This window comes from Oryx dammah, unplaced genomic scaffold (genome assembly GCF_014754425.2).
Source record: "Oryx dammah isolate SB20612 unplaced genomic scaffold, SCBI_Odam_1.1 HiC_scaffold_17, whole genome shotgun sequence".
Taxonomy (NCBI): domain Eukaryota; kingdom Metazoa; phylum Chordata; class Mammalia; order Artiodactyla; family Bovidae; genus Oryx; species Oryx dammah.
Genome location: NW_024070201.1, coordinates 21,278,649 through 21,298,884, shown reverse-complemented (window position 1 = coordinate 21,298,884; position 20,236 = coordinate 21,278,649). Strand labels below are relative to the sequence as shown.

The 20,236-nt window shown below is 43.3% G+C and overlaps 1 protein-coding gene across 3 annotated transcripts in view; it reads left to right on the top strand.

Annotated features, from left to right (window-relative positions):
- Window positions 1-15,896: 15,896 nt before the first annotated feature.
- The window catches only part of PPP2R1B (protein phosphatase 2 scaffold subunit Abeta), a 35,257-nt gene continuing 30,917 nt past the window's right edge, over window positions 15,897-20,236 (top strand). For 2 of the 3 annotated variants that reach the window (XM_040257943.1, XM_040257944.1), the window contains exons 1-3: window positions 15,915-16,059; window positions 16,904-16,994; window positions 17,399-17,499. In XM_040257943.1, coding sequence (XP_040113877.1) covers window positions 15,946-16,059; window positions 16,904-16,994; window positions 17,399-17,499 — 306 coding nt within the window. In that variant the 5' untranslated portion in view covers window positions 15,915-15,945. Of the gene's footprint in view, window positions 16,060-16,903; window positions 16,995-17,398; window positions 17,500-20,236 lie in introns of all 3 variants that reach the window. The other variant, XM_040257945.1, reaches the window with a different exon arrangement.

The window sequence follows — 20,236 nt, the reverse complement described above, 5'->3', positions numbered from 1 at the left end:
TCATCCTTGGTCGTCCCCTTCTCCTCCTGCCCCCAATCCCTCCCAGCATCAGTGTTTTCCAATGAGTCAACTCTTCTCATGAGGTGGCCAAAGTACTGGAGCTTCAGCTTCAGCATCATTCCTTCCAAAGAAATCCCAGGGTTGATCTCCTTCAGAATGGACTGGTTGGATCTCCTTGTAGTCCAAGGGACCCTCAAGAGTCTTCTCCAACACCACAGTTCAAAAGCATCAATTCTTCGGTGCTCAGCCTTCTTCACAGTCCAACTCTCACATCCATACATGACCACAGGAAAAACCATCGCCTTGACTAGACGGACCTTAGTCGGCAAAGTAATGTCTCTGCTTTTGAATATGCTATCTAGGTTGGTCATAACTTTCCTTCCAAGGAGTAAGCGTCTTTTAATTTCATGGCTGCAGTCACCATCTGCAGTGATTTTGGAGCCCCCAAAAATAAAGTCTGACACTGTTTCCACTGTTTCCCCATCTATTTCCCATGAAGTGATGGGACCGGATGACATGATCTTCGTTTTCTGAATGTTGAGCTTTAAGCCAACTTTTTCGCTCTCCTCTTTCACTTTTATCAAGAGGCTTTTTAGCTCCTCTTCACTTTCTGCCATAAGGGTGGTGTCATCTGCATATCTGAGGTTATTGATATTTCTCCTGGCAATCTTGATTCCAGCCTGTGCTTCTTCCAGCCCAGCGTTTCTCATGATGTACTCGGCATAGAAGTTAAATAAGCAGGGTGACAATATACAGCCTTGACGTCCTCCTTTTCCTATTTGGAACCAGTCTGTTGTTCCATGTCGAGTTCTAACTGTTGCTTCCTGACCTGCATACAGATTTCTCAAGAGGCAGGTTAGGTGTGATAACAATCTGGAAAAAAAAAAAAAAAGGAATGACTAGTTTTGGCAATTTTAGACCCATTCAGATGCCATGTAATTAATTTACTTGTTACATGGGAGGAGAGTTTGAGCCAGCAGACCCAGCCTTCAGGAAGACTGCCTGGGGGTTTTCAAACCCTACTGCCTCCTCAGGTAAGGACCTGTGGTTGTCTTGAATAGGAATATATGGGTATTGAGCCCTCCTGCTCAGGACACACTGGAGAACCTGCTTTGCTGATTTGATATTCTTGGCTCTGTTTATCTGACACAAGTACAGTGAAAACTTCTCCTTTGTTATTCTGCCACTGGTCTTCTGCAGAGTTATTTTGGAGCTGCTTTCCACTCTCCTCAGAAATAAGAGCAAAGGTTAATCTCGTTTTGAGAGAAGTGACCTTAAATGTGATCGTTCAACCAACAACAAAAAAAAACACCATGTGTCATTCCGGAATTGGTCTTGCTCCTTGTCTCCCTATTAACAATACATCTCTAAGCCTCCTTGGTATTTCCTATAATATGCTCCCATTTTTTTCTCTTGATGAAATATTTGTGGAGTTACGTAGAAAATGAGGCTGGTTTTACAGTGCTGCTTTTGTAAAAGAATCTTGTGAATTTTTTAAAAACTCAGATTCCTTGGGATATTTCTATAGTTGTGTTCCCAGAGCCTGAAATTACCAGAGGTACTGTAAAAAATATAATCCAAAGTTTAAACTTGTTGCCATGCTTTTTCGGTTTTGTTTTACTCCCAGGTATCAGTTTTTAGAAACTCAACGCAGCCTCATCTGCAACGCCCTAGTGTCCAGCAGAGGGCAGCCTGCTCTCACTAGAAGCTTCAGTTTTTTGTTTCCTCCAGGAGTCTGATTAGTTTCGTATTAGCTGAAGCGACTTAGCCGCAGCAGCTGTATCCTTGGTGTCAAAATTCCAGTGTAAATTGAAATATCTGAGTTATTTCTATATACCTATATTTCTAAATATAAATTTATTAATATAATATTAATATATACCTAAAAAATAAATATATACCTATGCGTCTAAAATTGCACAATTTTCCTGGGAAAAACCATGTCCATAATTTGTGGGACCTGGATCATCACCGCAACAGTGGTTCCCTGCTTGGTAAATGACCCACAGGTAAATTTTTCACAGTTAATTTCCCTTCTGTTTGACGTGACCTTGATGGTATTCACAGGCAGTAAAAGATACGTGTTTGGTTAAGATGGGGAAGCGACTACTTTTAGGGGTAATACAGGAGACCCGGGTTCAATCCCTGGGTTGGGAAGGTCCCCTGGAGAAGGGAATGACTACCCACTCCAGTATTCTTGCCAGGAGATTTCCATGAACAGAGGACCCTGGTGGGCTACTGTCCATGTGGTCACAGAGAGTCGGACATGACTGAGCAACTAACACACACCAGTCATTTATGCATCTTCAATTTTCCAAACATGAGCAAAGCACAGTCTTAACTTTGCTTCTGCTAACTTACTGATATCATCAAAGGCGACTCAAAGGATACACGAATGTTCGAAGTTTTCCTCTCCATCAGATGCTGACAAATTATCCACAGCACAGTAGCTCAACTTAATGTAGCAGGGGCTGAGCCTCAATAGAGTAAAATGCTTCAGAATACCTTTGATTGCTCCTCAAGTGTAGGTCATGTGTTGAAAAGCAAACATTTGCAGAAGGAAGTAGAATTTGCGTTTAAAAGCATGGATATCCACTTAGGCCAGTGTAGGCCCTTAGGGACAGACAAGTTCAGCTCTTTGGTAAAGATTTCCTTAACACACAAAGATAGATACCTATTTCTGAACTCAGTCTTAGAACTTTATCAAGAATGTACTGAGGTTTGGGTTTTTCATTATTTTGGGGATTTCTTGTTTTCCTTTTATGCTTTTTTACATCCTCTAGATCATCAGATTTGCTCTGTAGAGAAATAATATGAGTAATAGCTAATATTTATTAAGTATTTACTCTCAGGTGGCTTATGATAAAGAATTTGCCTGTAATGCAGGAGACACAGTTTTGATCCCTGGGTCAGGAAGATCCCTTGGAGAAGGAAATAGCAACCCAATCCTGTTTTCTTCCCTGGAAATCCCACAGACAGAAGAGCCTGGTGGGCTACAATCCATGAGGTCACAAGAGGTGGACACGGCTTAGCGACTAAACCACCACATGTAAAGAATATTTCAAGTTGCTTTTTTTTTATCATAATCTTTATAACATCTTTATGAGCTTGATAACTATTGTCCTCTTTTTGAAGATAGGGAAACTGATACTCAGATCAGCTAGGTAGAAAGTGGTGGACCTGGAATTCAAACCCAAGCAGTCTGTCTGGCACCAGACCTTCTCTCTTAACCGGGATCTTACACTCTCATGACCTCTCTTTTAGATATTATGTCTAGGCATCTGGAATGAATAGAAGGGCATAGATAAGAACAGGCCCTTTTGCCGACAAAGGTCCATATGGCCAAAAATATGGTTTTTCCAGTAGTCATGTATGGATGTGAGAGTTGAGCTATAAAGAAAGCTGAGTGCTGAAGAACTGATGCTTTCAAACTGTGGTGCTGGAGAAGACTCTTGAGAGTTCCTTGGACTGTGAAGAGATCAAACCAGTGAATCCTAAAGGAAATCAGTCCTGAATGTTCATTGGAAGGACTTATGCTGAAGCTGAAGCTCTAATACTTTGGCCACCTTATGTAAAGAGCCAACTCATTGGAAAAGACCCTGATGCTGTGAAAGACTGAGGGCAGGAGGAGAAGGGGACAACAGAGGATGAGATGGTTGGATGGCATCACCAACTCAATGGACACGAGTTTGAGCAAGCTCCGGGAGATGGTGAAGGACAGGGAAGTTTGGCGGGCTGCAGTCTGTGGGGTCACAAAGAGTAAAACATGACTGAGTGACGGAAGAATAACTACAAGAACAAGACCAGGATCTAGTCAAAGTTGTTTCATTCTTTTACCACCTTCTTATTTTGCCTCCAATAATCACAGCCTAGGGGTTGTCCTAGTAAGACAGAGTGTACCAATAATATGTTCAGTTTTTGTAGGGGCTTTTTGTTTGTTTGTTTTTACTTCATATTGAGGTAAAGTTGATTTACAATGCTATTAGTTCCGTTGTACAGCAAAGTGGTTTGGTCATGGGATATACATATATCCATTCTTTTTAAGATTCTTTTCCCATGTAGGCTATTACAGACTACTGGGTATAGTTCCCTGTGCTGTAGAGTAGGCCAGTTATCTGTTTTATATATAGTAGTGTGTATATGTTAATCCCAAACACCTCATTTATTCCCCTCCTTCCACCTGTTCACTTTGGTAATGTTAAGCTTGTTTCTAAAGTCTGTGAGACTGTTTCTGCTTTGTCTGCCTATGGCCATACCACCCTGGATGCACCTGATCTTGTCTGCAGGGGTTTTCTAGAACACTGTGAGCTCTCAGCTAATTTAATCACACAGCTAGATTAGAAAGGGGGCTGCTTTCCTAAAGTCCTAGAGGTAAGTGGAAATTCGGTTTCTGATTACAGTCCCAGTGGAATTTCTGCTGAGATGTAAATGGTGCATCCAGGGGTCTTGGCTCTGCTTCTTTCTTACTCCTGTGACCTTTTCCCTAACAGTTCTGCTTGGCAGATAAGGAAAAAAAAAATGAGAATACCATCTTCAGGGGACATCAGAGGGAAAAGCTTTGAGGAGACCAGTAATATTTTAAGTCATCTCTGCTTTGCTAAATCAAATCTCTGTTTAACTGGGGTCTGGGGACAGTGTGCCCTAATGCTGAAAGCTACCTATGTTGGGTGTAGTACAATCCGTGGTGATGAGGGCTTACAAAAATGAGGGTGAAGAAGGGAATCTAACCCGTGGACACAGCAGGGCTAGACAGGGACTAGTTGGCGAGGGTGACGGTAGGGGTGGGAGGACTATGAATACAGATCCCCACCTGTCAAGGGTGAGACCAGCTAGGCACAGGCAGAGTCCAGTTTACAGTGTGGTAACCAAGAGCTAGAAGGTTTGATTGTTTGTTTGAATATGTAATAACTTCTTTGGTTCAGAATTTAAAAAGCTTAAATGCAATGTGTTATTCAGGATTGGATCCGAAAATAGGAAAAAAGACACTAGTGGAAAAATTGATGAAATTTGAGTAAAATCTGTGTGCGTGTGCTCAGTTACTCAGTTGTGCCTGACTCTTTTCAACCCCATGGATGGTAGTTCACCAGGCTCCTCCGTTCACAGAATTTTCTAGGCATGAGTACTGCAGTGAGTTGCCGTTTCCTTCTGCAGGGAATCTTCCCCACCCAGGGATCGAACCCGCAACTTTTGCATCTCCTGCATTGGCAGGTGGATTTTTTTCCACAAGTGCCACCTGGGAAGCATAGTAAAATCTGGAGTTCATCTAGAGACAGACATCCTGTATGTGAAGTCAAGTGGACCTTAGAAAGCATCACTATGAACAAAGCTAGTGGAGATGATGGAATTCCAGTTGAGCTATTTCAAATCCTGAAAGATGATGCTGTGAAAGTGCTGCACTCAATATGCCAGCAAATTTGGAAAACTCAGCAGTAGCCACAGGACTGGAAAAGGTCAGTTTTCATTCCAATCCCAAAGAAAGGCAATGCCAAAGAATGCTCAAACTACCGCACAATTGCACTCATCTCACACGCTAGCAAAGTAATGCTCAAAATTCTCCAAGCCAGGCTTCAGCAATACGTGAACCGTGAACTTCCAGATGTTCAAGCTGGTTTTAGAAAAAGGGAAAGGAACCAGAGATCAAATTGCCAACATCCACTGGATCATGGAAAAAGCAAGAGAGTTCCAGAAAAACATCTATTTCTGCTTTCTTGACTATGCCAAAGCCTTTGACTGTGTGGATCACAATAAACTGTGGAAAATTCTGAGAGAGGTGGGAATACCAGACCACCTGACCTGCCTCTTGAGAAATCTGCATGCAGGTCAGGAAGCAACAGTTAGAACTGGACATGGAACAACAGACTGGTTCAAAATAGGAAAAGGAGAATGTCAAGGCTATATATTGTCACCCTGCTTATTTAACTTATATGCAGAGTACATCATGAGAAATACTGGACTGGAAGAAGTACAAACTGGAATCAAGATTGCAGGGAGAAATATCAATCACCTCAGATATGCAGATGACACCACCCTTATGGCAGAAAGTGAAGAGGAACTAAAAAGCCTGTTGATGAAAGTGAAAGAGGAGAGTGGAAAAAGTTGGCTTAAAGCTCAATATTCAGAAAATGAAGATCATGGCATCTGGTCCCATCACTTCATGGGAAATAGATGGGGAAACAGTGGAAACAGTGTCAGACTTTATTTTTTGGGGCTCCAAAATCACTGCAGATGGTGACTGCAGCCATGAAATTAAAAGACACTTACACCTTGGAAGGAAAGTTATGACCTACCTAGATAGCATATTCAAAAGCAGAGACATTACTTTGCTGACTAAGGTCTGTCTAGTCAAGGCTATAGTTTCTCCAGTAGTCATGTATGGATGTGAGAGTTGGACTGTGAAGAAAGCTGAGCACCAAAGAATTGATGCTTTTGAACTGTGGTGTTGGAGAAGACCCTTGAGAGTCCCTTGGACTGCAAGGAGATCCAACCAGTCCATTCTGAAGGAGATCAGCCCTGGGTGTTCATTGGAAGGACTAATGCTAAAGCTGAAACTCTAGTACTTTGGCTACCTCATGAGAAGAGTTGACTCATTGGAAAAGACCTTGATGCTGGGAGGGATTGGGGGCAGGAGGAGAAGGGGATGATAGAGGATGAGATGTCTGGATGGCATCACCCACTCGATGGACACGGGTTTGAGTGAACTCTGGGAGTTGGTGATGGACAAGGAGTCCTGGCGTGCTGCGATTCATGGGGTTGCAAAGAGTTGGACACGACTGAGTGACTGAACTGAACTGAAATAGTAAAAAGCAAACAAAAGGATAAATAGATTGTACACTGGAAAATCTTATATTTCTGTTTCCCAGATACTCCATCAACAAATGTGGTTAGTCATCTGTGTTCTCCTAGAGATTTTTGTTTTTAAATGCTCATACAAGCACTTGTGTGTTCATTCTATTTTACACAAATAGTTAGATATTACACACACTGTTGGAGAAGACAATGGCACCCCACTCCAGTACTCTTGCCTGGAAAAATCCCATGGATGGAGGAGCCTGGTAGGCTGCAGTCCATGGGGTCACTAAGAGTGGGACACGACTGAATGACTTCACTTTCACTTTTCACTTTCATGCATTGGAGAAGGAAATGGCAACCCACTCCAGTGTTCTTGCCTGGAGAATCCCAGGGACAGCGGAGCCTGATGGGCTGCCGTCTATGGTGTTGCACAGAGTCGGACACGACTGAAGCGACTTAGCAGCAGCAGCAGCAGCAACACACACACTGTGTAGTATTACAGTGTGTTATATTATTACACACACATTGCTTTTTTAAAAAAAATCTAAAGTATTCTAATATTAACTATTTAGGAGCAATTTATTATTTCCGAGCATTTTCAATTCAAATTACCCTGTGTACTACAGTTTCAGTAACACTATGTTCCTTGCTTTTTCACTTAACACTGTAACAAAGGGTATTTGTTGGACTGTGTATAGCATCTGGCAAGATACCCATGGGTCTGTCCTAGAATATTAGGGCCAAAAGGACTCAGGGTCCTAAGACCTTTGCGAAAGGTCACCATGCCTGCTCGACCACCGGGTTTGTTGCATCTTAAATATACCTTTGTGGTCAGGGAGGTACTCATTCTGACTGCTGTTGTTCGGGAAATAGGGGGTGACAGACCTTGAACTTAAGCCTCCAGATGTTCTCTTTTATGTGTTTGGTGTGGGCACCAGATTCAAGGACTCAGTAAGCCCCTGGAAGTCAAAAACAAAACTGCCAACATTTGTGTTATGCGTGCCATTTAGCAAGTCCTTTACAGTCTGGATCTTACTCCTTGAAACAGTCCTGAAAGAGAAGTAAGGTAAGCATTGTCCCTGCGTTACCAATGAGAAAGCCTTCTGGAAGGCCTTGAATCAGGTCATCTGACTCTAAACCATGTAGATTTCATCAGCTTTTCACATGGGTCCTCTTTGTTGCCAAAGCTCAGCTGATTGGAATGTTTTCTTTCCTGCTTCTGCTTCCTCAGTAGATAATAACTATTAATGGCAAATTTCTGAGGGCTTACTCTCGTCAGATACTAATCTAGGCACTACATATTAATTATTTAATCTTAACAACCACAAGAAGTAAGGTATACAACCACACTCTACAGATGAAGAAACCAAGGTTCAGAGAGGCTATGTTATTTGCCCAAAGTCACACAATTAGTTGGCTCCAAAATCACTGCAAATCATGACTGTAGCCATGAAATTAAAAGACACTTACCCCTTGGAAGAAAAGTTATGACCAACCTAGATAGCATATTGAATAGCAGAGACATTACTTTGTCAACAAAGGTTCGTCTAGTCAAGGCTATGGTTTTTCCTGTGGTCATGTATGGATGTGAGAGTTGGACTATAAAGAAAGCTGAGTGCTGAAGAACTGATGCTTTTGAACTGTGGTGTTGGAGAAGATTCTTGAAAGTCCCTTGGACTGCAAGGAGATCCCACTAGTCCATCCTAAAGGAGATCAGTCCTGGGTGTTCATTGGAAGGACTGATGCTAAAGCTGAAACTCCAATACTTTGGCCACCTAATGTGAAGAACTGACTCATTGGAAAAGACCCTGATGCTGGGAAATATTGAAGGCAGGAGGAGAAGGGGATGATAGAGGATGAGATGGTTGGATGGCATCACTGACTCAATGGACAGGAGTTTGAGTAAACTCTGGGAGTTGGTGATGGACAGGGAGGCCTGGTGTGCTGCAGTCCAGGGGGTTGCAAATAGTCGGACACAACTGTGCAACTGAACTGAACTTAACACAATTGATAATTGATAGAGCTAGGATGTCAACCAAGGTCTTCCCGACTTCACTGTGTACTCTCTTAACCACTGCATAGACTGGCCTGAGTCAGAACCATCTCTTCCCAAGAATTATATTCTTCCCAAGAATTCAAAGAAAGATTTGCTCTGGAAATCCAATACCTTTTTATTGTTTATTTTTTGGGGCACACTGCTTGGCACATGGGATCTCCACCAGGGATCAAACTCATGCCTGCTGCCTTGGTAGAATGGAGTCTTAACTGCTGGACCACCAGAGAAATCCTCCAATACCTTTTTTACATACAGCAGTAAGCTGTGGCATGGTGGAGGGTATGGGATAAAGCAAGGGATAGTGAGAATCCTTGAGTATGAGTTCCTCAGCTTCTTTGAGTCATTGTGTGAGTCCAGGTAAAGTCTCTTTTTCTTTGCCAAGTATTACCACCCATAATGTTGGGATTAAAATTTTGCCACAAAATGGAAAAAGAGAAAGAAGAAGAAAATATCAAGGTAAAGTTGAGGGGCAAATATTTGAGTCTCACAGAAGGAAGACATTCTTTGTATAAATATAAATTTGAAACGTCATTAATGCTATGGTGATAATTACTACTCTGCCCTGAATGAAGTACAGACCTGGGAATCAGTTTCCCAGGTTCATCTTGCTAAATGAAGAGGGTTGGGAAGTATCTGTATATGCCTCTGGTTTTCTGTGCCTGAACTGAGCCACCCACCTCTTTCTCGGTGGCCTTCTCCATAGAATGGTGCTTCTGGGTCTGCCAAGAGAACCTCCCTATGCACAGTTCTCTCTCTGCACTCAGCCTTTGCTCCCAGTGTGGTGACTCTGGAACAGATCAGCCCTTGAAGGAGTGCTTACTTGTAGAGCTCTGCAGAAGAGGCAACCCCAGTAAACGTGAGGCAAGAGGCAGGAGACACGGCGACGTCATTCAGACTTCCTTAGGACTAACCCTTTTCTATTGCGACACTCAGAAATGTGGATCCCGTCAGCTTGTGCTTCTCAGTATTCTCCACGCTTCATCTGACCAGGAACTGGCAAGTCTAACCTTGTCTTCCTTTGATTGACTGGATAAGTGAACTGTAATTCGGTGTCTGAATTCAGTGCTTCTGTGCTGAGCATGTCACACTGCTTCCCAGGGGTTGCCTCCAATCCCGTCTTATCTCAGTGGTTGCCCCTGATGCTCCCGGGTCAGGAGTTTCTTGTGGTGGGTGTGGGACAGGGAAAGGAGACCAGAGGGAGCAACAGAGGGGAGAGGCGGGTGTGGAAACAGCTTAGCGCCACAAGACTGTGTTTGTGGTGCTTTGTTAGCTTCCAGGAGTCCCGCAAAGGAGGGATCCGTTTAACTGGCAAAACCCACAACCAGAAGGGACAGAACTGTTTAGCGAGGAGCAACTGTAGTTGTCATTTGCTTTTTCTGGACAGAGGTAGCTTCCAGAGGCTACCTGAGCAGACTCTTCCTGAGCAGATGTTTCCTTGTTGACCTGAAAATGATTTTTCCGGATAAACTTATCAAATCAATGACTTTTGAATATCAGTATACATTAAAATCACCAAGGAGCATGGTAAAAATGTGCCCCATTCTCAAGGATTCTCATTCAGTAGCTCCTGGGTGTAGGCCAGGAATCTGCATTTTTAACAAACATTTTACGTGATTCATGTAGTCAGTGGACCACACTCCCCAAAAGACTGTCTTAGATTTAGTTCCAGTTTCCCTTCAGCCTAATTTTTGAAATAGGCTCTTTCTGCTGCCGTCTGTTTGTTTTAATCACTTTCTTTATTGAAGGATTTACTAGCATCTCCATGTTTACTGTCTGTTTCATTCTCACATAATCACAGTAACTGGAAATGGAGTCAGAGATGGTTAGCTCCATTTTATTGAGGGTGAGGGGGTGGAGGTGGAACCGAGGCATAGGGAGAGGTAAGTCATGATGAGTCAGCCACAGAGGTGGGAATTGGAAGTCCAGAATTGATGACTCTCAAACCAGGCAATCTTCTGGGGCCTATTTTCTCAGCTTGTGATTTCATATTTAATCATAGTCATTTCATAGGTGTCCAATTCATTGTGCTTGGGTAAGCAAAGTGTATTTGAGTTTTAAACCAAATAGCTTAGCATCCATCAGTGTACTAGTTTTTATATTTAGCGTATTGAAGCTTGTCTGAGCTTGAGTTAATATCTGCCCTGAGAGATGATGTGGAACTGACTTAATGTGCTTCTTTCTGGGCTTGCTTCCTTTATCATTTCTGACTTTTTTTTTTTTTTTTTTGGCCTGCTTCATCATACAAGATTTCAGTTCCCTGACCAGAGTCTTGACCACTGGATTGCCAAGGAAGTCTGATGAAGACTTTTAAGAGAATAGATTTCTCTTCCTCATGACAATAGGAAACCCCCTCTGGTCTTCTGGATAGAGGTCTAAATCAAAAAACCTCTTAATTTTCTTTTTCTCCAACTTGTATAGTACTTGGAAAATCTTGAAAACTCTCACTTTACTTATTTTTATTACAGTGTTACTTAAATGTACAAATATAAAGTAAGAATATAATGATCTTTTATTTATAGTTCTTATATAACTAAAAAATAAATTTATAAGTTAAATACAAATGATATCACAAAACTAATACTATTCATATTAATATCATAGCAGTTTAACATGGCAGATGATATATTTTGCTGAGATTAAATTATCCCTTGTATTGTGATTATGGTATTCCTATGAAAGCTCAGCTTCTTTTGAGTTCAAAATACCTATATCACCAAGTGACCTATATTATCTCAATTTTCTTACCACTTTTCTGTTAGAACTGCTGTGACAATGCAGTCTATAATGTGGTCTGGCTTTCATTTTGTGCATGAAAACACATTTTCATTTTAAATCCACCTCTGTTCTTTTCTCATGATCCCAGAATAGTAAAAGTACCACTAAGACACACATGCAAATGCAGGTATTGAAATCCCAAGGCACTACCAGGTTATAAAGTGGTCATTCAAATAATCCAGAATGCCTAAATTAAGAATTACTGTTCAGATTCACTGGTTCCCAAACTTACACTGTGATCAAAAGCCTTATCTACTGTGTTTACTTCCAAGAACCCCATTTTTTTAAGTCCCCTAAATTAGATTTTTTTTTCAATGATCCAACAGATGTTGGCAATTTCATCTCTGGTTCCTCTGCCTTTTCTAAAGCCAGCTTGAACATCTGGAAGTTCACAGTTCACGTATTGCTGAAGCCTGGTTTGGAGAATTTTGAGCATTACTTTACTAGCGTATGAGATGAGTGCAATTGTGCGGTAGTTTGAGCATTCTTTGGCATTGCCTTTCTTTGGGATTGGAATGAAAAGTGACCTTTTCCAGTCCTGTGGCCACTGCTGAGTTCTCCAAATTTGCTGGCATATTGAGTGCAGCACTTTCACAGCATCATCTTTCAGGATTTGAAATAGCTCAACTGGAATGCCATCACCTCCACTAGCTTTGTTTGTAGTGATGTTTTCTAAGGCCCACTTGACTTCACATTCCAAGATGTCTGGCTCTAGGTTGGTGATCATACCATCGTGATTATCTGGGTCATGAAGATCTTTTTTGTACAGTTCTTTTGTGTATTCTTGCCACCTCTTCTTAATATCTTCTGCTTCTGTTAGGTCCATACCATTTCTGTCCTTTACTGAGCCCATCTTTGCATGAAATGTTTGCTTGGTATCTCTAATTTTCTTGAAGAGATCTCTAGTCTTTCCCATTCTGTTGTTTTCCTCTATTTCTTTGCATTGATCGCTGAGGAAGGCTTTCTTATCTCTTCTTGCTATTTTTTGCTATTCTCTGCATTCAGATGCTTATATCTTTCCTTTTCTCCTTTGCTTTTCATTTCTCTTCTTTTCACAGCTATTTGTAAGGCCTCCTCAGACAGCTATTTTTCTTTTTTGCATTTCTTTTCCATGGGGATGGTCTTGATTCCTGTCTCCTGTACAATGTCACGAACCTCCGTCCATAGTTCATCAGTCACTCTATCAATCAGATCTAGTCGGTTAAATCTATTTCTCACTTCCACTGTATAACCGTAAGGGATTTGATTTAGGTCATACCAACCTAGATTGCATATTCAAAAGTAGAGACATTACTTTGCCGACTAAGGTCCGTCTAGTCAAGGCTATGGTTTTTCCTGTGGTCATGTATGGATGTGAGAGTTGGATTGTGAAGAAGGCTGAGCCCCGAAGAATTGATGCTTTTGAACTGTGGTGTTGGAGAAGACTCTTGAGAGTCCCTTGGACAGCAAGGAGATCCAACCAGGCCATTCTGAAGGAGATCAACCCTGGGATTTCTTTGGAAGGAATGATGCTAAAGCTGAAACTCCAGTACTTTGGCTACCTCATGTGAAGAGTTGACTCATTGGAAAAGACTCTGATGCTGGGAGGGATTGGGGGCAGGAGGAGAAGGGGACAACAGTGGATGAGATGCCTGGATGGCATCACTGACTCGATGGATGTGAGTCTGATTGAATTCCAGGAGTTGGTGATGGACTGGGAGGCCTGGCGTGCTGCAAGTCGTGGGGTCACAAAGAGTCAGACACAACTGAGCAACTGAACTGAACTGAACTGAATGGTGTAGTGGTTTTCACTACTTTCTTCAATTTAAGTCTGAATTTGGCAATAAGGAGTTCATGATCTGAGCCACAGTCAGCTCCTGGTCCTGTTTTTGTTGACTGTATAGAGCTTCTCCATCTTTGGCTGCAAAGAATATAATCAATCTGATTTCGGTGTTGACCATCTGGTGATGTCCATGTGTAGAGTCTTCTCTTGTGTTATTGGAAGAGGGTGTTTGCTATGACCAGTGCATTTTCTTGGCAAAACTCTATTAGTCTTTGCCCTGCTTCATTCCATATTCCAAGGCCAAATTTGCCTGATACTCCAGGTGTTTCTTGACTTCCTGGATCATCAAAATAGCAAGAGAGTTCCAGAAAAACATCTATTTCTGCTTTATTGACTATGCCAAAGCCTTTGACTGTGTGGATCACAATAAACTGTGGAAAATTCTGAAAGAGATGGGAATACCAGACCACCTGACCTGCCTCTTGAGAAACCTATATGCAGGTCAGGAAGCAACAGTTAGAACTGGACATGGAAAAACAGACTGGTTCCAAATAGGAAAAGGAGAACATCAAGGTTGTATATTGTCACCCTGCTTATTTAACTTATATGCAGAATACATCATGAGAAACGCTGGACTGGAAGAAGCACAGGCTGGAATCAAGATTGCCAGGAAAAATATCAATCACCTCAGATATGCAGATGACACCACCCTTATGGCAGAAAGTGAAAAGGAACTAAAAAGCCTCTTGATTCAAGTGAAAGAGGACAGTGGAAAAGTTGGCTTAAAGCTCAACATTCAGAAAACGAAGATCATGGCATCTGGTCCCATCACTTCATGGGAAATAGATGGGGAAACAGTGGAAACAGTGTCAGACTTTATTTTTTGGGGCTCCAAAATCACTGCAGATGGTGACTGCAGCCATGAAATTAAAAGATGCTTACTCTTTGGAAGGAAAGTTATGACCTACCTAGATAGCATATTCAAAAGCAGAGACATTACTTTGCCAACAAAGGTCCGTCTAGTCAAGGCTATGGTTTTCCCAGTGGTCATGTATGGATGTGATAGTTGGACTGTGAAGAAGGCTGAGCGCTGAAGAATTGATGCTTTTGAACTGTGGTGTTGGAGAAGACTCTTGACAGTCCTTGCAGTGCAAGGAGATCCAACCAGGCCATTCTGAAGGAGATCAGTCCTGGGTGTTCTTTGGAAGGAATGATGCTAAAGCTGAAACTCTAGTACTTTGGCCACCTCATGTGAAGAGTTGGCTCATTGGAAAAGACTCTGATGCTGGGAGGGATTGGGGGCAGGAGAAGGGGACGACAGTGGATGAGATGGCTGGATGGCATCACTGACTCGATGGATGTGAGTCTGATTGAATTCCAGGAGTTGGTGATGGACAGGGAGGCCTGGCGTGCTGCAGTTCATGGGGTCGCAAGGAGTCAGACACAACTGACCAACTGAACTGAACTGAAATTAGATTTATTGATAATTTTCCCTTTTTATTCATCAGACACATAAAATTACCATTTCAGAGCTTGTGATCACCACAGGTAGCTATCACTCTAAGCCGCTTATAGTCCAAAACAAACAAAAAAAGACAGGACATTCTAGTTATTCTGTGCTGCCTGCACAAGGGTAAATGGAAACTTCCTACTAAACTTTGCAAGAACTCTTATACCTTCGGACCTCCTCCCACCGCTGCCTTTGAGGACTCTTGGAGTTCTAGAGAGGTCAGGTTAGCCTTTCTTGCACAAGCAAAGTAGCCGCTTCACCCAATTTGGAAGGATTAAAGCTTGTCCTAGTTTTGCTTGATTGTTGTACTTCTAGCCTGCTAAAGACCTAAAAAATAAGAGAAAGAAAATACAACAGAAGGCAGCATTCCAGTACCAAACTGAAAAGAAACACAACAACAAGAGAGCAGCATGTTTTTAACAGCTTGCATGGAGAAAGCGGAAAAAATATTGACTGGGGAGTTTGGATAGCACTGTTCATTTTCTCTCACCGCCCGCGGTATTTGTCTTACGGAGCAGGAGCCAGATACAATTCTGGCGCACAGGCCGGAGGAAGGGGTGGAGGGGTTCTGTGGAAGCTTGTGGAAGCCTGAGGATATAGCGGGGGAAATTAGGGCTGGAGACCCAGATGGCTCCGGGCCAGGATGAAGTCGGGGGAGGGAGGCGCTAAGTCTTTTTTCCTCCTGGCCTCGAGCATCCTCTTGGTCCCCTGAGTCCTGAGGGCACAGCACACGTCACTCAGGTAGGTTTCCGACGCCTTCAGATCAGCACGAGCAGGATGAATCCCTGCCCCTATTTCTTTCTCCTGGGAAAAGGACACGGGGGCTCCTTTCGCCTTCTAAGCCCACCTGTGTTTTGGAGTTCAGACCTACAGCTCCGGAAAAGGGGACCTGGCGGGGGTCTCCACCTGCTCTGCAAGCGCTCAGTTCCCGGACTCCGGCTCCCGCCGAGCTCCGGCCTTAGCCCCGCCTATCAGGGCGCGGGGCGGGGCCAGGGCGCGGGGCGGGGCCAGGACGCGCAGCGGGCGGCGGTAACCCGGCGGAGGAGGAAGAACATGGCGGGTGCGGCGGGGCCTGCCACCGGCTCGGGGGCCGCCGGCGGAGATGGAGACGATTCGCTCTACCCCATCGCGGTCTTAATCGACGAGCTCCGCAATGAGGACGTGCAGGTATTGGAGTGCGCCCGGCAGCGGATGCGGGCTCGGCTGGGCGCGTGGTAGGAAAGGGGGCCAGCCGGCCCCCGTGGTGGGGGGAGGCCCGGGGATTGAAAGCCGGGACTCCGAGCGGAAACTTGATGGGGAGGAGAGGAGGGACCCATGGGGACCCGGCGGCCCCGGAGCCTGCCCCGCACGCCTTGTTGTGACGCGCTGAGGCGGCGGCCCGGCGTCCCACCTGGTCCTGGGTGCTTGTGGGGGAACCGGCTTGCCGCCCGGGCGCCCCTTCTGGGCCTGGCGGTGAGGATGCCGCGTCCAGCCCGGGGCTGGCGGCTCCCGTAGCGGGGCGAGCGGGAGGCGGGCGGCGCGGGGCCGCGAGGGGCTGCGCGACGCCGAGGCGCCCTGTGAAATGCAGGGGAATGACTGCCTTCCTCGCGGCCTGCTGGAAACTGGCCCGGCTGGGGAAATTAGGTGGGGTGGCTAAAGTAACCGAGGCGGGATGTCCGCTCCGATGGAACTTTTCTTTGAATAGCCTGGGGTGGTACTCAGCCATCTCACCTGCTTTACCACGGCTACAGTCCTCTTTTTAAAATTGTCTCGCTTTTCCAGATATTGTATTTTCTTTCATTTCTTTAATGGGCCCGTCAGAGGGTTTCTCCTGAGAAATCTTACTTTATCTAAAGAAGGCGTGTTCCCTTGTTTTTGAGGTTCCTCACAGAATAAAGTGTAAATTAAAGGTTTTTTTCCCTTCTTATCTGTATGCCATTACGTCACCTGTTTGCAGCTACTCTCTTTTGGTCTAAATCACAAGTGCTTCTTTACTTCATTCTTCTTTATACCTTTTTTTTTTTTTTTAAAGCTCCGTCTCAATAGTATTAAGAAATTATCAACAATTGCTCTAGCACTTGGAGTAGAAAGGACACGAGCTGAACTGCTGCCATTTCTTACAGGTATGTGACTCTTTGAGGAAAGGCCTGGGCATTTCTGTTTTCCAATGGCTTTCAAAACTTGGACTGTTCCGAATTTGTTGCCCATAGTATTAGTAAGTACTAAACTGAGCCTGTTGTTTCTACTGTGAAGAAACAGGGCAGAGCATACATTGTAATGTTGTGGCCGGACATATTCAGATATTAACTATTTAGCTAAGAGAAAAGTAATTGATGTGCGATTATGAATTTCTAGTTCCTTCCGTAAAACAAATCCATGAAGACACTTGATTGAGAAGGAGGAAAAGGCTGTTAGGGTGGCGGCAGATCGTCTACTTACATATGGAGTCTCTTCCTAGTTTTGTATGAGTGTCCAGCTTTGGGCCAGCTATCCTTGTTGATGAGTACTGGGTTCTTGTCATTTCCAGATACAATTTATGATGAAGATGAGGTACTGTTAGCTCTTGCTGAGCAGCTGGGAAATTTCACTGGCCTGGTGGGAGGTCCTGACTTTGCCCACTGTTTGCTGGTGAGTATATTCTGCCTGCTCTCCTTCTAGAACTTTTGCAGTATAAATAGTACATTGTTTGGTGATAGGCACAGTGCAGCATTTTTTTATGCAGATCTTTTCATGGATAGTCACAGTGTTAGCTATTGAGAGAACAAATAATGTAGGCATTTTGGACTCAACCTTTCTTATTTTTTCTGGTTATGAATTGGGAACTTTCTCTTTTCTGACTTGTTACTTTAGCAGTTAGGAGAAAAAGGACTGGATTTTTTCTGTTCATGATTTTTTTCCCTTTTATGGTGGAAATCTTAATTCTCATCTAACAATGCTGTGGCTTTGGAAATGTTTATTAATTTTGTCTTTAAGTGTAGCTTTTGATTCTGACTTCCTTTGTGAATTTCATTTGAGAACCTTCTATATCAGTTACTGAAGTTACAATGTTCATGTTAGAGATGAGCATTGGGCGTTTGGGAGTGTAATAAGGCCTCTGTCCTTTTGTGTCCACAAGTAGTTACTATGTGGTGTTAGATGGAAAAATTTGAAGCACATAAAAGAGAAAGGGATTAACCCAGGGTGATTGGGGAAGATCTCTTTGGGAGAGAATCTGAACTAGGGTGTGAAAGATGACTAGGAATTTGACAGCTGCACAGGATGATGGGGTTGTATGCTTCAAGGCTTCAATATTGGCTGTATTATATTGCTGACTCTCATGACTTCTGTCTTTACCTCTGACCTTTCCATGGAGCTCCAGATATAGATGTATGTAGAAAGATATAAATATCTGTGTTATATATATCTGCTGTGGTTTTTCTACTTGGGTGTCAAACAGGCATTTCAAATTTAGTATCTAAAACAGAACGCAGTTTTTTTCCCCAAAATGTGTCCTAATTAGTTGTCCCATTGCAGTAAATGGCATCACCATCTATGCAGTTAGTTGTACAGCCAAAACCTGGAAGACATTCTTGAATCCATTTCCCCTCACTTCCCACATCTAATCCGTCAGTCACTCCTGTAGATTCTGCATGTATTCCAAATCAGTTCTCTTTCTTCCATCTCTACTACCACTTAGCTCATCTTTCCACTGGTCTTTCTAGACCACGTGGTCTTTCCTCTAGATTCTTGCAGTAATCTAGTTGCTCTCCACTCATGCCTTCTGCCCCACCACTCCAGTTCACTCTTCACCCAGAGATGGATCACTCACTCCCTTCCGTGGCTCTTAGAAAATTCATAATTTCTACCTTAGTTTGTACCTTAGTTTATAAAATTTGCCCCTATGAGCTTATCTCATATCATGTTCCCTCTTAATAACCTCATTCCATTCACAATACTCTCCCTTCTGTTCTTTGAATATACCAAGCTTATTGCCCTGGATAGTCCCTATAATAACATGTGTTTTTGAGCTTCCAGTGACTGGCTCCTTATCATTTAGATGCCAGCTGTAATGCGTCTCAGCAATGCCTTCCCTGACCTCTCAACCTGAAATTTCTTCCCCAATCATCCCTTACCACATCATCCTTGTTTTTACCCCATCTTTGGCTGCACCACATAGCTTGTGGGATCTTAGTTCCCCAACCAGGGGTTGAACCCTGGTCCTCAGCAGTGAAAGCACAGAGTCCTAACCATTGGACAACCAAGGAATTCCCCCTGTTCTCTTTATAGAGCATTCAACACCATCTAGTTATTGCTCTGATGAGTTGTTATCTTTCTCCATTAGAATATAAAACTGTATTCAATGTCCTGTGATAAAACGATAATGGAAAAGAATATATATGTATAACTGAATCAATTTGCTGTACAGCAGAAATTAACATTGTAAGACCACTGTACTTGCAAGTAAATCTTTAAAAAATTAAGAAAAGTCAAAAGACACCCCCCTCCTCAAAGTAAACTAGCGCAAAGAAATCATGGCCTTATTTCTTCCCTCTCCTCAGTGCTAGAATATAAAAGTAATTATCATTTTAAAAGAAAGAGTTTAGGAGCCTTGGAAGTGTGAAACTGGTTGATTGCAAGAGTATAAAGTGTTGGTGCTAGGGTAGGCGGAAGTGGTGGTCCCAGGGCTGTGGGAAAAGGTCATGGAGAAATAGGCCAAGTTTCAATCAAGAGACAGGAGCTTGCTCTTCCGTAGTAGTGATAGAGATTATCAATGATACTGCATGAGAGGAAGTCAGAGAAGGCAGTGGACAGAACATGAAAGGCCTTTGCTTTTAAGAAAACAGTGTCTTTTCAGAGGGCTTCTGAAATTTCCCTTAGGAAAGCTGAGTACCTTGTATCAAATAATTTTTGAAATGTATTAGGTAGACTCCCTTGTTTCCTTTGACTCATAATTCTGTTTCACTCTCCTCGTCAGTTCTACATGTGGCTTTTGTCTTTAACATTGGCACTTCATGCTGTATCCTGAATCTGCCTGGACTGAGTGCAAACCCAGAAGAGTAGCAGTTCAGAGAATCCGCCCTCTGTACTTTTCCCTGGTCTGTGCCCTGCTCACTCACTGATCCTAGTCAGGGCCAACGCCTTTGGTCTCTACTGTTTCTAAAGCTGCAGGCAAGGTTTCCTACTGTCTCTGTACCTTTAACTTAATTGTTCTTTCGTAACGTCCCACTCTATGTCTGGCTCATGGAAAAATTCTGGGTGTATTCTGAGAAAAGTAATTTTGCACTCAGCCTTTAATAGTTTGGAAGAGTCAGTAGTGTGGAGCGAATCGACAGAGGTAGCTTCCACCTCCAGGAATGGTAAAATGATACTCCAGACGCCGTGGACT